At 36.2% G+C, this 16,061-nt stretch overlaps 1 protein-coding gene across 3 annotated transcripts in view; it reads right to left on the reverse strand.

Moving 5' to 3' along the window:
• Positions 1–16,061, reverse strand: part of adcy2b (adenylate cyclase 2b (brain)) — an 85,315-nt gene that overhangs the window by 48,512 nt on the left and 20,742 nt on the right. For all 3 annotated transcript variants that reach the window (XM_059349655.1, XM_059349654.1, XM_059349653.1), the window contains exons 3-5: positions 10,525–10,686; positions 8,860–9,009; positions 733–881 (exon numbers count right to left, since the gene is read on the reverse strand). In XM_059349655.1, coding sequence (XP_059205638.1) covers positions 733–881; positions 8,860–9,009; positions 10,525–10,686 — 461 coding nt within the window. The remainder of the gene's footprint in view (positions 1–732; positions 882–8,859; positions 9,010–10,524; positions 10,687–16,061) is intronic.

Genomic DNA, 16,061 nt, shown 5'->3' on the forward strand with positions numbered 1-16,061 from the left:
AAATTCGAGCGTGCAAGGCAGTCTGGGTATACCCAGGCTAACTGTCTGTATAAATAATTAAAAATCTAAAATGTAGTTTGAAGTGCAAATCTCAACAGTTGCCAAATACAAAAACATTTACTCTTGATTCTTGAGTATGAGCAAATAATAAAAAAAAAACATTTAATGACATTTTGTAAAGGAGAATAAAGGTATATAAAGGTCTTGTATGTTTTATTTAAGGCATCTTATTTTGACAGTCTTCTTGTAAATTCTGTGGTGGATTCTCTTAACGCACTGTGCTCTTATTTTGAAAGCTGCATGTGTTTAGCGACAGGGAGTAAGTAGCTTTTTGTGATTAAAACAACTTTAACCGCTACATCAAGAAGTAAGAACGTTGCCAATATCATGATATGCATTTTTTTTAAACATAAAAAAAATATACCGATATTATTGTGAACGATACGATATGGCACACCCCTAATGGAGGTAGATTAACTTTGAATTTAAATTGGCCAAAGCAATGAAAAGGAATAAGAAGATGGGATGTAGAGGAGATGATGGGTAAGTAAGAAGAGAAGTGAGAAGGAAATAAAGGGAGATGATGGAGGATGAGAGGAGCTCAGAGTGTAGGAGAGGACAAAAGAAGACAAGGGATGAGCAGTGACAAGGAGGCGGACAGGATGGTATAGGAGAGCAGAAAATAATAACCTTTATAATGTGGAGGAGGCACAGATAAATGAGGAATCTTACCTGACATTGGTGTGCCGCTGCACATAGAGGTTGTGGAAGTTGTTGGTGCTCTCGGTTCGACCGAAGTTGGGTCCCTGCAGCCTCTGGATGATCTCGGCTTTCATCACTCTGGCTATGTGAGACGGCAGCAAGGATAACAATAAACGCTCCTGAGGACACAGAGAGGGGAGAACTTAAGAAAAATGAATGAATATTTGAATGTGCATGTTGACATAACAATATAGTAACAGTAGTAAAGTAACATTTTAACACTAAGACCTTGATACACCTGCAGGATGCTCGGCTTTCTGGGTAAATGTGACTGGATGTACTAATATATGTTTTTGATTTATAACTCACAGTATGACTGCTGCATTCTGAGTCATAGACAAAACACGGCAGCAAGTGATAATTATTTATCATGCTTTATTTATCATTAAGAATTGCTTTGCGGACTACATGTATGAGAGGTGATTGCATATTCTGTGTGGGAAAATCTTTTTATTTTATATTATTGTATTTTTCCCCTGGGTCAGGAGCGTTTCTCCCCCAGTATAAATATGTATATATATATTCCATTTCCGCTTGTTATGGGGTTCTTTTTTATTTTATTTTTTGTACCGGTGACCTTGTGGACAGCACAAACGAAGGTATTTTGTGTCACTGGACCTGAGTTCTGCCAGCCTTTGTTTAGAATAAAACCTGCCATTGTATTTTGCCATGGATGACCCTGTCTGATGTACCTGTTCTGTGTGTATAATTATATGTTTGTGTTTTGTTTTTCACTGAAAAATCAATATAAAGAAAGTAAAAAAAAAAGGAATTGCTTTGTGATGATAAGGGCAGTTTGAGCTGGTGAGATGGGGGGCAATATGGAGGAAGACATCTGGAACTGAGATTTGCAAATGTAATATAACACAATTTAAAGTTCTAAATCCGGCTCATTTTTCCAAAGCAAGGTCAGCTAAGATGTCTCCAAATTCAGATGCTAACTGTAACAGATGTCCATATGTTTTGGCCATGTCCTGTACTATTGGTCAATGATCTGTAAAACAATATCTGAGGCACTTAACCCTTAATAGGACACTCATTGGAATACTTGCAAATTTCAAATTTCAAACCTAGAGAATATTGGAGGATATTACATACAGCCAGAATGTGTAAAAAAAAAAAACATACGAAAATGATATTTTGAGAAAAAAGTTTACGAGATTTAAGTGGCAAATCTATGAGAAAAAAATGTGTAGATTTATGAGATTTAAAGTGGTGAATCTGGGAGAAAAAAGTTGTTTTTTTCCCACTTTTTTCTCATAAATCTGCAATTTTTTTCGCGCAGATTTGCCACTTTAAATCTCTTAAATCTGCGACTTTTTTTCTTGTAGATTTGCCACTTCAATCTAGTAAATTTGCAACTTTTTTCTCGAAATATTACTTGAATTTACCAAATGTAGTTCTTTGCCTGATAAAGGGTTAATATTGTTTTACAACCAAATGCAGCAGCAGCAGCAGCAGCTATATTTGGCATCACAGATAACACTCTATAATAAGGAAAAGTCATTAAAAAATGGCTTTTATGACATTGCTTAATACTAGAATAGAGATTAGAATACTATTACACTGGAAATCACCAAGTCCATCCAAAGCCTCTTTATGGATGGCTGACCTGCTGCAATTTTTACATTTGGAGACAATAAAATACTCACTTCGGGGGTCAAAGTCTAAATTATTTTCCACCTGGAATCTAGTTTTAAAATACTTCGGAAAAGTCCTGCCAGACACCCACTAGACGTGTTTCTGCTCTAACAACTCATGTAGCTCATAGCAGACAATCTACTTTTTAAAAACGGTTTTATTTCTATATGTTAATGTCATTATATTGTCTCTCTTTTTCCTCACATCCAATCCTAATTTCTTACAGGCCAACCCTATAATCAATGTGTGATATTTTGTACATTGATATTGTATTGACGGTGTAATCACTTTATAGAGTGATTTAGGGCTGCATACACAAATGTACAGCATGTTTACGTTTTTGTTTTTTTTCCTTTTTCCCTCTATGTGTGTGTACAATATGTTCAAGTGGGAGGGGTGACTGAGATAAGTCTTTTATGCCTGTAAAGTAAAAAAAAAAAAAAGACTGGAAATGACTACTTTTATTAACATTTCCAAAGAAAAAGAATAAAAAAAGAAAAAGAAGGGCTATCGCACTCAATCCAATCAAACTATTGGTTTGGGAACACTGTTCTGTTCCATTCTGCATATAAATATAGCTGCTGTCGTCCACAGCTAATATTTAATCTCCTAAATAGATTTATACATTCCCTTAATTATGGTTCATTGGGAGTAATTTTTCAGCGCTGAGCTCAGGAAGCTGAAGTCAAGTACAGAAGAGCGATTAAGACAGAGACATTTTCTTCCTTCTCACATACTACTCGCATGGCAGAGAAAAGCAGTTGGATGAGGACTTGTCAGATAGAAAAACAGACAAATAACCAGTTTATAATATAGAGCCCCTTGTGTTTTTTTTATTGGTCCACTCAACCTGCCACACTGCAAAAAAAGAAAAGTTGGGTGAACTCAAAATTTCAAAAAGGCAACAAACTTCGATAAAATTTTAAGTTGGACAATCAAATTAAATATTTTAAGTTTTGTTTTTGAGTTTGCTCAACTCTGAATTCAGATTTTTGTCAACTCAACTGTAAATTGTACTAACTTATAATTTTACATTGTAATAACTTTTAATCCTTACTTCTGCTAACTTCTGCAATGTGCTGAATTGGCAAAATTGTAACGTCGCTATAAATGTCAGCTAATGTTGCGACCACAATTTTGAGTTAGCATTGATACGCTAATGGCTACTCTTGTAGCTGTAACAAGCAGCACCGCTAGCATCAGTTAGCCGCTAGCTTCAGTTAGCTGCTAGCTTTCGCTAATGAATTTCACCGCTTTCCCGCATTTCCCAACAAAGAAATAAGAGTTATCAGAACTATTGTCCCTTGTTTTGAACCCCAACTTAAAGATATAAGTAACAACAACTCACAAACTTGTTTTTGAGCAGACAACTGGCTTCCTTTGTTGTGCTAACTTACATTATTGCCCTAAATGTCAATAATTTATATTTCCAAGTTTTACAGACTTAAATCACTGTTCTAAGTTGTCTTTCGCGTTTTGCTGTTGATGTTTTAGAAAGCTGTTATGCCAAGTTCAACTGTATGGAGGACTGAAGCTGCCAAAACCAAAAATAAATCATTAAAAAAATATATCGATGTGTTCGAAAATTATACTGAAAATAAATGTAGGCATTAATTTAACATAAAATGTGACATAAATTGATATTTCTTCTCTAATTCAAAGCACCTCAGCAAGACATATATAATTGATTGATGCACTCTGATGTTGATCATCCAACAGGCAAAAAATTTTGACTCTGATAGGTTTCAACTAAATATAAAATGAATGCAATAATGAAAATAAAAATAAAAAAGGCATAAATAATAATAAATGAATAAATAAAATGAAAGAAATATTGAAAATGTAAAAAGAAATATACATTTCAAAGTCACATTTAACAATTAATTGAGGTCTCCATTTATTTCCATTATTACTATTGGTACATAAAATGCCATATCAATTAATAAATTTAGTTATTTATATTATTTAACCCTTTATTGGGCAAAGAACCATATTTGGTAACTTCAGCGGACATCCAAATGGGATCCCCATGACTCTCAGTGAGGTCGTAGAACCAGTCAATAAGCGAAGACCAAGCAGTATAATACAATAATAATAATAATAATAATAATAATAATAATGATAATAACTCAACTCAACTCAACTTTATTTGTAAAGCACTTTAAAACAACCACAGCAGCAAGTGCTGTACATAAACAAACAGAACAAGAGACAATAAAATAAATAAAACAGGAAATAAACACTAAAATAAATAGATTCATTGCTTTTTAAAAGACAATTTAAAAAACAATAAATAAAAGCAAACCATAAAACACTAAAAACAAGAGCAGAGTCTCATGCGTGGTTAAAAGCCAAGGAATAAAAATAGGTTTTAAGATGACTTTTAAAAATGGACAATAATACTAATAATAATAGTAACCCAATTGACCTTGATTTTCAAAATAAAATTGAAACATATTCAAAAAAGTAATGTAATATCCTCCAATAACACAAATTTTAAATTTCCAAGTATTTCAATGAGTGCCCTATAAAGGGTTAAGCAGCTTCCACCATCCATTCACCTACAGCAGGACTGAAAATACCTTAAACAAGCCATGTCATTGTGTAATATGGTCAGTCCGTCAGTTCTCTGGGGGAATGAGAAAAATGGAGAGATGCAAGATCCATCAGTCATAACTGTTGTGTAACCATGTAAAGTTGTGGGATTTTAATTTAGCACCATCCACCTCAGTTGGAGGGTTGTTTGAGGGAGATTTTGAGCGTGCGTGTGTGTGTGTGTGTGTGTGTGTGCGTGCGTGCATGTGTGTGTGTACATATTAGAGAGAGCGAATGGATGCCTGAGGGGGTGTGACTCATAAATGCGGCTCACAGCAGAGAGGGTCATTACATTGTTCACACACTGCAGGCTCATTTCCTAAAACACAGCAGCAAATTAAGTAGAGAGAGGGGTTGGGGGGGGTGTGCTCTAAAAATAGAAATCCACACCACCCGCACTTATTTACTTATTCAGCACTGGAGCAATACGAACACTCCACTGTGAGCACACAGAGGGGGTATAATAGCCGGAAGAGATGCAGCTTTATTAATCATGTGTTTGATTAATGAACTAAAGTGATCTGTATTCAGCTACTGAATGAGATTTGGCATTGTGTAGTTATGCACTAGCATTAACATGCATCCTCTCACTCACTCTCTGTCTCACACACACACACACACACACACACACAGACCAAACAGTGAATAGAAACATATCCAAAATTAAGCTGGTTGCTAAAGGTAAATATTGTTGTTGGAATGGAGCCGCAAACCTTATATTGAGCCTAAAATGAAAATTAAACAGCCTAATAAGTCTAAATTAGCCTACCAACATTATTAATAGTCATATTGAGCATTTATTAAGATGATTTTGAAAACTAGTTGATCCGGGGGAACCCAAAATAAAACTCAAAGTTGGCTTAAAAACTTAAAGGTTAAGGCGCCGGGCCGGAGACTTTCGTAAGCTATGAAGCACATTTTAGTTGACTTAAATGTCAAAACTTTTTAAATATGCTGTAAAAAGGCTATACAATTTAACAATTGAGGAATACAAATAGCTTTTGGTCTACACCATTGATAAATGAACATTTTAATGTAAAAATATGTATATCATTTTTTATGTTTTCAGGCACACAAACATATTCAGATCGTGTGTAACTGACCTCTGGTAAGAAATATTTTATAACTGAATTCACATAAGAGATTAAAAGAAAAATAAACAAATATATTTTTTCACATTTATGTTTGTTCTGCCCACCTGTAGAATAACTACCATTAATAACATGTCATAAATAACTTTTGTAAGTGTGTGTTGTGCTGTATTTGTAATACACGGTCACCCATAAAGATGGAATCAAATATTTTTTTACCTCTTTCCATTGAATGATTGTGACAATGTGATTTATTCTTGACAGATAAAGTGTATATCTTCTCAAAACTTTATTAATCAATCTCTTCCAAACATATCCCAAGGAAAATGAAACCACAATTAACAGAGGATTGGGTCTAAAAACAAAATTATTCCAACTTTATGGGTGACTGTGTATTTAAAAAATATATATGTTAAAGAGAAAAAACTGTATTTCCCTGTTAGTTAGGAAAAACTTTAATTTTATATATAAAAAAAAAAAATCATAGTTCGTCTTTACTGAGTGGACAACCGCTTATTAATGTGTAACTTTATGTGTCATTTCCCTGGTCGGAGAGAATGGCTGATGTCAGGGCAAAGACGCTAATGTCAAGCAAATGTCAGTGCATAATGCCTTTTTAGACATGAGCAGCTTACCAACTCCTCATTCCTGACAAAACTCAGAAGTGAAATATTTTGGCATTAAATAGAGCAGTTTCAAAATTAATTTGGGCTCTTATCCAGCATGTTTGGCTCTGAGAGAGATAGGAATAACATGCAGAGGATACAGCAGAGCTAGCCGCGACACAACTGTGCTTTTAAGCTTATTGCTTAGGACAACATGCTAACATACTCAGAGTGACAATGATAATATTCTGATAGCAAGAATAATGTTTTTCATGTTCACCATATTATTTTTTGTGTGACAAGATTTTGATCTGATGATTGCATTAGATGAAAAGTCAGCGGATCATCAAAACTATTACAGTTCTTTCTGAACGTGAACGTCTGTAGAAACAAATTTCAAAATTTCAATTCATCCAATAGTTTTTAAGGCCAAAGACTGTTTAAAAGATTCTTGTTATATGTGAACATTTCATTTGAGGTTTTCTGGACCTTATACTTAATTCTGCTTAACTATGACCTGTTGTCCTCAGTATTACACACTCTAGAAAAAGCACAATACATCAATCAGTGTAAAAATCAGATGGCAGCATCTTGGTAAAGTCAATCAACAGCTTATCCCCAGGAAAAAAGTGGATCAGGTACAAATCTGATCAGATTTTATGGTTAAAACTTGTTTATTTGTGCCTAATAATGTTTGTAGTTTGATATTCTGTGCAAGATTGACTATTTTTAGCAATAGCAACAAGCTACGACACTGCTAATCAGTAAGTACTCATTTGAAAAGGAATAGACTTTTACTATCATTCTTTAAATAAGAGGGTGTAAATGTAAGGAAATAAAAGTTCTATACACTGGTTAATTAATTGTGTTATGCAGTAGAATTAACCCTTTTTTTTTTTTTTTTAAACTACTTCCTCTTCAAAGACAATACATAGTTTTTGTACTTATCAGATCCTACTGATCCAAAATATCTAGGAGAAACTAACAACACGTACCAAACAAAAGCTTGGGTCTCAGGAGGTTAAAACATTCTTTCTAATGGCCAGCAGGGGGGGACTCCACCAAGTCAGATTGTGAAGAAATCTATGAGAAAATTACCCTGCTTGTCACTTCGCCTGGTAAACATTTTCTTAATGAGGTTATGATCTCAATTGCTAGTTTCAATTACAACCCCACTTCCAAATATGTATCTAAAACTTGAAAAAAACAAGGAGTGATCATTTGCTAAATCCTTTTTGACATATATACAGTTAAAGCCAATATATTTAGAGTAGAGACTATGTCTGCAACATGATCCAAAAAGTTAGGACAAGGGCAACAAAAAGCCTGGGAAAGTTGTGTAAAAATCCTGTTTGGGACATTCCACAGGTAAACAGGTTAACTGGTAACTAGTGATTATACAATTTTACAATCCAATAAAGTTGTTTTTTGTTTTCAGACATATCCTCTGGTCATTGTTTATGGTTTAATTTTCATTGTGATGTTTGGAAGAGATGAATGCAGTTTTGAGAACATATACACTTTTTCTGTCAAGAGTAAATCACATTGTCCCAATCATTTTTTATGAGTGATCGTATATTATGTTTGGGTATGAAAGAATCCTGGAAAGGCTCAGCTGTTAGCAAGCAAGGATGGGGCGAGATTCTCCACCACTGGGTGGGAATTTAGGGATTTAATCATCTTCAAAAAGATTAAAGTATCAAAAGATTCAGAGAATCAAATACATATGTACAGGTGTGGGGAAAAGCTGATAGTAAGTACATTTTTTAAAAACAAGTTTAACTTGCCAAGTTAGCTAGCTAGCACTAGCTAACACTACATTAGCCTGTAATGTAGCGTTTGCTAGCTAGCACTAGTTAACGCTATTTTAGCCTGTAATGTAGCGTTTGCTAACCCCCCAGTAGCTCCGCCTTCTTATCCAAATATCCTAATTTCTGGCTCCAAAATAACAAGATGGCGACAGCCGAAATGCCAAACTGAAGGCTTCAAAACAGTAGTTCACAACTCATAACAATCTATCTAAAGTACTGGATAGATGGATTTCTTATTGAAACATTTTACAAGCAAGGGCACCATCTTTAATGTGTCCAACGCACCCACAAAAGCCAGAGTATAATCACACGTTATTTTCAAATCTCTCTTTGTGTGTGTGTGTGTGTGTGTACCTGTTGGTGCTTCTCAAACTCTAGTTTAATGGGGGACTTGATGCAGTTGCAGGTATCCTGGTAGGTCTGTTTGAGAGCCAGGTCCATCAGGTGCTTGTGGTATGCCCCGGCCAAGTTACCACAGGTGAAGATGATCACATTGGCTAGAATCTGCCACATACGCCACATACACACAAACAATAAGGCATTAAAATATTGTCAGGAGGTGACGCATGTCCCAGATATCCGTGTATGTGTAATTTTTCCGCCATCTACGTCTTCCACACTTAAGCCCACATTATTATCTCGTAAAACCAGGCCAGAGCACACACCTCGACCACTATGTCAACCTCAAGCTCTTTAAAATGTGGCCTTGCATATCAATAGGTTGTCCTTGGTGCTGTATCCAAGGGCAATAAGCGTCTCCGAGCATGTTTTATTGTTGGTGTGCTTTTCCACTGTGTACATGTGTGTGTGTGAGAGTGGGAAGAGAGAGACGATCATGATTTGAGTGTTATCAGTGTGTTTACCTTGATGTATGATTGGAAAGGACAAGTGTGTGTTCACAAGTGTGTGAATCTGTGTGTGTGTGTGTGTGTGTGTGTGTGTGTGTGTGTGTCAGGCTCAGGTTTTAAATGTTATCTGGCATGTTTTGTATCTTAATTTAAATGTACAGACTGTATACTTGCCTTCTGGTCTGTGATGTTTGTTGCTTGTGTCTTAATAGAAGCGTAATAAGGTTTCTGTTTTGTGTTTCTGTGTCAGCAGTACGTTCATTTAGACCCCGTGTTTGAAGAGCTGCTCCCTGAGTACATTAAAAGGCCGTTCATTTGACTCTGGAGGCTTTTCTGAATGCGCCGTGTCACGATGATACAGGACAGGTTCACTGTTTTACAACCAAGGTCTTATTAAAATGTTGTACCTCATCATTTTTAATCGTTTTGCTTCTGAAAAACTAACCACAGTGCCGCACCGCATAGTGCAGTGGAGCAAATATTTAGGCCTTTAGAACAGCTATTCTCAGCCTTGGGGTCGGGACCCCAATTGGGGTCACGAGATGATTTCTGGGGGTCGCCAAATCATTTTGGAAGTCAGCTCTGTCTCCACTGTGTTTTAGTGTTTTAGTCTTTTTGGTCACTTAATGTCTTTTTTTGGTAATTTTGTGTCTTTTTTTTTGTTATTTTGTGTCTTTTTAGGTCAATTTGTGTCTTTTTTTAGTAATTTTGTGTCTTTTTTTGGTCATTTTGTGTCTTTTTTTGTCATTTTGTGTCTTTTTTAGTCATTTTGTGTCTTTTTTGGTCATTTTGTGTCTTTTTTTTGTCATTTTGTGTCTTTTTTTGATAATTTTCTGTCTTTTTTGATCATTTTCTGTCTTTTTTAATCATTTTGTGGTCAATATGTGTCTTTTTTGGTCATTTTGTTTCCTTTTTTTGGTCATTTTGTTCCTTTTTTGGGTGATCTGAACTGTGCGTGTGAGATTGTGTTCAGTGAGTGGGGGTCACTGACAACATGCATGTTAAATTGGGGGTCACGACTCAAAAAGGTTGAGAACTACTGCTTTAGAAAGCCAAAACAGGAAGCTCACAGCAGATCGAAGTCATCACGACTACATCTGACACAGAAGCAGGAAACTGTAAATTGGCTATTTCAGCATTGATGTTTAATGTGAACAATTATCTGTCTTACCTGCCAGACTAGAGGCTCCAGCTCTGTGACGGTGGAGGCAAGACAGACGCTGAGGGTGACAGTGTGCGAGAAGCAGGTGATGGCGCTGGCGATAATGGCCCCTCTCATGGAGAAGGGCAGCATGGTGTAGACAACAAAGACGATGAACAGAAAGAAGGACACCTGGGAACAGCAAAGGGACAAATTAGTCTAAAATCTGTTCAAAGCTTTTCATGTTGGGGAATATTTTCTGTTACATTTTGCTACGTTTTTCTACTTTAAAGCTTTTTTTGCTGACCTATAAATCCAACAGAGTGCATTGAATAATTGATTTACTGCTTGAGAGAAATATGCAGGCAAAAAAACTTTCAACATCATCATGCTTCAGCTGTTTTACAGAGCTGCAAGCACAATGGACAGTAAATGCATTCCGTGAAATTAAAAACATCATAAGTCAACCAGTTTGGGTTGATAGGTCATACAAGTTTGATCACATGCCTGCAAGAAAATCCCATTGGAGATTCCTGTCCTATTTCTTCCCTCTCTGTCTGCTTTGTGCTTAATACAGAATACACTTATAAGAGTTGAGTGGGTGCCCACTCTTCTTCACAAAAAGATCAAACAATAAACTGCTGATCTTATGATAAATTATTTGAGTTGAGTGGGCTGCTCAGTCAGCATTACAAAAAAAAAAAAAAAAGTCTGCCTTAAAAACAAGAAAAGAAAATTCATGAGAAAAATCACAAAATTACTGAAGTGTGCTACAACCACATCTCAAAAATTTCCAGATAAAAATAAGAGTGGTTTCACATCTAACCAGGTCTGTTTACCCAGTTTGTTTGAGGTGAAAGCTATCAATAACACCGTGGTGTCGACCAAACAACTGAAGCGAGAGTGCTTGAACCAACCACGATAATCCCTGCATCATTACTGTACTGCACTGTAATACATTATTCTGTAGTCATTTCATTTGACTTAATATATTTGATAAAATGTATTAAATATAAATGCATCCTTGATTTTGACGCATTTGTTTAAGTAACCTTAATATAAAAATGTTTGAGATAGAATCTACTTATTCTGATCACATTAAATATAATCTTTATGTGTATGTTATTCTGAATGTGGTTTCATTTTCATTGTGATATGTTCGGAAGAGATTGATTAATAAAGTTTTGAGAAGATATAAACTTTATTTGTCAAAAATAAATCACACTGTCACAATCATTTCATGGAAAGAGGTGAAGGTAACGCTTTATAATAAGGTCCTTAATAACCATTAATTAACAAGTAATAAGGCATTGTTCTCGCTTTAGATCCGGTAGTTGGAAAAAGCATAGTTAACTTATAGTTAACTTATAATAGATGAGCAATAAAGTATATTTTAATATCAATAAGCAAACAAAATAAGATTAATAAAGGCATGGCAAAGACATAATGGGTGGGTTATTGGTGTTTGTAATGCCATTATTAACACTTATATAGGCTTATAAACACACAATAATGTTAATAAGCATCTTGTAAGGACTTACAAGGGCCTTATTACTTGTTAATTAATGGTTATTACAAGGACCTTAATATAAAGCATTACCGAGGTAAAAAAAATATTTTATTCCAACTTTATGGGCGACTTAAAAAGTTACTTTTTGTATTATTCTTTTAGTTTCACTCAGGACGTATAGCCCCAGGTTGCCATCCCTAGCCTTCCTCCTTCAATGGACGTTAGTGCTCCTTCATAACATTGCAATTACTATGGCCATAAAGGTCAGTGCCTAACCAACTTTAATGTTAACATAGTAGCCCATTTAATGGACTGATAATGGCCTGCTGGTCTTACTGGTAGCAGGCCCATCAAACCCTTCAAAACCCATATCTATGAGGCTGAAAACCACTGGTGACCACATTAAATATACACATGAGAAGCATTGAAGTGGTGCATAAACTTGTGTCAGCCACTGGGATATGATTTCCCCACTTGGGTCGTAATGATATATGATGACAATTGCCAAAACTATCTAAACAAGGAATTATCGGTCAATCTGTAAAACTTCATGTGGTAACACTTTACAATAACCAACTAAGTGCTGTTTATAGATGCTTTATAAACCAGTTATTAACCATTTACAAAGTGCTATACATATTTAATCTTTAAATGTTTTCAACCAATTTCTTAAAGGTATATGAATCATTTCATAATCATTAACATACTTAATTTGGTGTTAAAAATGTTATAATCAGTGCAACTTAAACTATTGATAAACTATTAATTATAATTGAATTGTTTGTTAATGGTAAAGTAACTATAAACTTACATTAATATACAATCTATTTGTCATTTATAAATTATGTATTTACCATTCTAAAAGGCCTATAAATGGTTTATAAATGATGATTAAACATGAATAAACTATCTGTTTACCATTTATAAATGATGGTTATTGTAAAGTGTTACCCTTCATGTTTATACCTTTTGGCTCGATGGTAAAAAGTCAGTGTGAACCAGAACTGGACCAGAACTAAAATGCACCAATGTATCATTTTTTCCACTTGGTCCAGACTGAATGAACCGCACAACAGGTGTGAAAGCACCCGAAGACTAATGTACTTTTCTTTGGAAAATATTGAGATGTATCTTCCTACTTGTTTATTATATTTAGCCGACTCTCTCTTCAGTCTTCCATCAAAGCCTCTAACTCTGACCTCCCATCTGCTCTGATTCTGGAAGTGTGTGTGTGCATCTTCTTGAATGTGTGTGTGTACATGTAGAAGTGTGTTTCCCACTCTGTTGCTCATTGATACCTTGTGCCTTAACCTTCTGCTTGGTCCCCGCCCACTTCCCCTGCTGTCAGTCCACCCCTTCCTGTTTTGGTGGCTTTGGTGGCAACGAGAGCAAACAGGTTGCCGTTTCAACTGGGTCACCAGATGAACCCTGACCTTCCTGCCCATCTGTTTATTTCCTGACTCTTTCAGGTTCAGAGAGTCAGTCTGCAAACAGGAACCTCCTGAGAGTGACAGCCTGGAGTGAATCAGATTTGCCAAAAAAAAAAAAAAAAACAACAAACCCTGACAGAAAAGTCCTTTGGTTCCGACAGTGTTTATGACATCAACATTATGAACATAATTTGAAGTGACAGGTTACTCTGTGAAGCGTTACAAGGAAATGATTACTGCTACCACTGGCGGAGTGTTTTATCAAGCAAAAACATGACTAGAACATTGGATATGTAATTGTTTGGTTGACCGAGTTACTTCTGAAAGAAGACCTGAACAAATTAAGCAAAGAGAGGTGTTTTGTGTAGGCTCAGGCTTTCTGTTGCTAGGGGAACCAACAGGGAAGAATGGTGGATGCTGATGTAATGTTTTAAAGGTTCTGTATATATTGCCATAACCTTCAACTACTAACCCTGAACTACCACCTCTAAATAAAAAACAACAGACAGAGGGCAGTTGGAGTGTGTGACGTTCATTCTGTTTGGGCTGCTGTGGGAATCAACAATGGCAGTCTAATTTCAGGTGCGTCACCTGTTTCTGTCTGCCACGCAAGCAGCCAGACACACTCCATCTCCAGCGCACTCCGGCCTGAATCCTAATACACTCTCAAACACCTCGAGATAGGAGCAGCGGGCATCACCTCACTTCAGCTTCGTCGATTACCTTTTTTTTGCTCTCCCTTGTTTCCAGCGCACGACCCTGCTCTGTGTTCCAGACAAAGGCAGCGCTCTCGCCTCACATACACACACAGATGCGCAGATATGCATGCTTGAATACCCACATCAAAAATATTTGCTCTTTGCTCACTTTAGCATTTATGAGCGTACACTCTCAGAAAATGGAGTACAGAATTGTTGTAAAAAAGGTACTTTTTTGTACCCTTATTTTGAAGTACAAAAATGGACTTTTAACCCTTTTACCACTTGGGTACATACCTTTTACCACTTGCACCGTAAAAAATGTTTACAGAAATTACAGTAAAACACTGTCAAATTGCATGAGAAATAGGGCTAAAACATTTAAATTGAAAATCGACAAAATAGACACTTTCAATTACCAGGGATTTTTTTCTTTTTTTCTGTTTAATTACAGTTTTTGCTGATATTTACATTTAAATTTACAGTAGAAAACCCACTCACTGTCATTTTTACGGTGAAGTTCTGTAAATTAAACAGATTGGCCCTAGGGGGTACATGAGTGTAGATTGTACAATCTACACTCATGTACCCCCTAGGGCCAATTATTGGACCTTGTGGCAAAAGGTATATATATGTACCCAAGTGGTACGAGGTACAAATATGTACCCAAGTGGTAAAAGGTACATATATGTACCCAAGTGGCAAAAGGGTTAAAGGTCCATTTTTGTACTTCAAAATAAGGGTACAAAAAAGTACCTTGTGAGGGTACTGCCCCAGTGACAAGCCATTGTACCCCTAAAGGTACAATTCTGTACTCTATTTTCTGAGAGCGTATGAAGCTCGGCAGCATTTTTTAAATGCAAGCACCCTCGGTCACTGTCTTGATTCTGGGGCACCAGGTGTGGCAGCCCTGGTTAATCTGCCCTCCTGAAAGAGAGGTGGCCTTCAGAGAAATTGAATAAAGCCCGGACTAACAGGGTAATGCAGCTAGATGGTGGCACATGATGGCTGTGCTGCATGTGGACAAGATTTTTTTTTTTTGTATGTAGACAGGAAGAGGGTGAGCAAGCGAGCATGTTTGAAGTTGGGTGGAGGGGACGGAAGTGAACGACCGAACAGAGCACTAGCTTCTATAAGGGGCCGTATAGGCCGTAACTCACTCTTCCCTCTCAGCAACACAAAAAATACCTCTCACATTCACAGTTTTACCTCTCACATTCACAGTTTTACCTCTCACATTCACAGTTTTAACTCTCACACTAACAGTTTTACCTCTCACATTCACAGTTTTACCTCTCACACTAACAGTTTTACCTCTCACACTAACAGTTTTACCTCTCACATTCACATTTTTACCTCTTAAAATTCAGTTTTACCTCTCACACTAACAGTTTTACCTCTCACACTAACAGTTTTACCTCTCACATTCACATTTTTACCTCTTAAAATTCAGTTTTACCTCTCACATTCACAGTTTTACCTCTCACATTCACAGTTTTACGTCTCACATTCACAGTTTTACCTCTCACATTCACAGTTTTACCTCTCACATTCACAGTTTTACCTCTCACACTAACAGTTTTACCTCTCACACTAACAGTTTTACCTCTCACACTAATAGTTTTACCTCTCACACTAACAGTTTTACCTCTCACATTCACAGTTTTCCCTTTTAAAATTCACAGTTTTACCTCTTAAAATTCAGTTTTACCTCTTACACTAACAGTTTTACCTCTCACATTCACAGTTTTACCCTTTAAAATTCACAGTTTTACCTCTCACACTAACAGTTTTACCCCTCACACGAACACTTTTACCTCTCACACTAGTAGTTTTACCTCTCACATTCACAGTTTTACCTCTTAAAATTCACAGTTTTACCTCTCACATTAACAGATTTACCTCTCACATTCACAGTTTTACCTCTCA

This window comes from Centropristis striata, chromosome 14 (genome assembly GCF_030273125.1).
Source record: "Centropristis striata isolate RG_2023a ecotype Rhode Island chromosome 14, C.striata_1.0, whole genome shotgun sequence".
NCBI lineage: Eukaryota > Metazoa > Chordata > Actinopteri > Perciformes > Serranidae > Centropristis > Centropristis striata.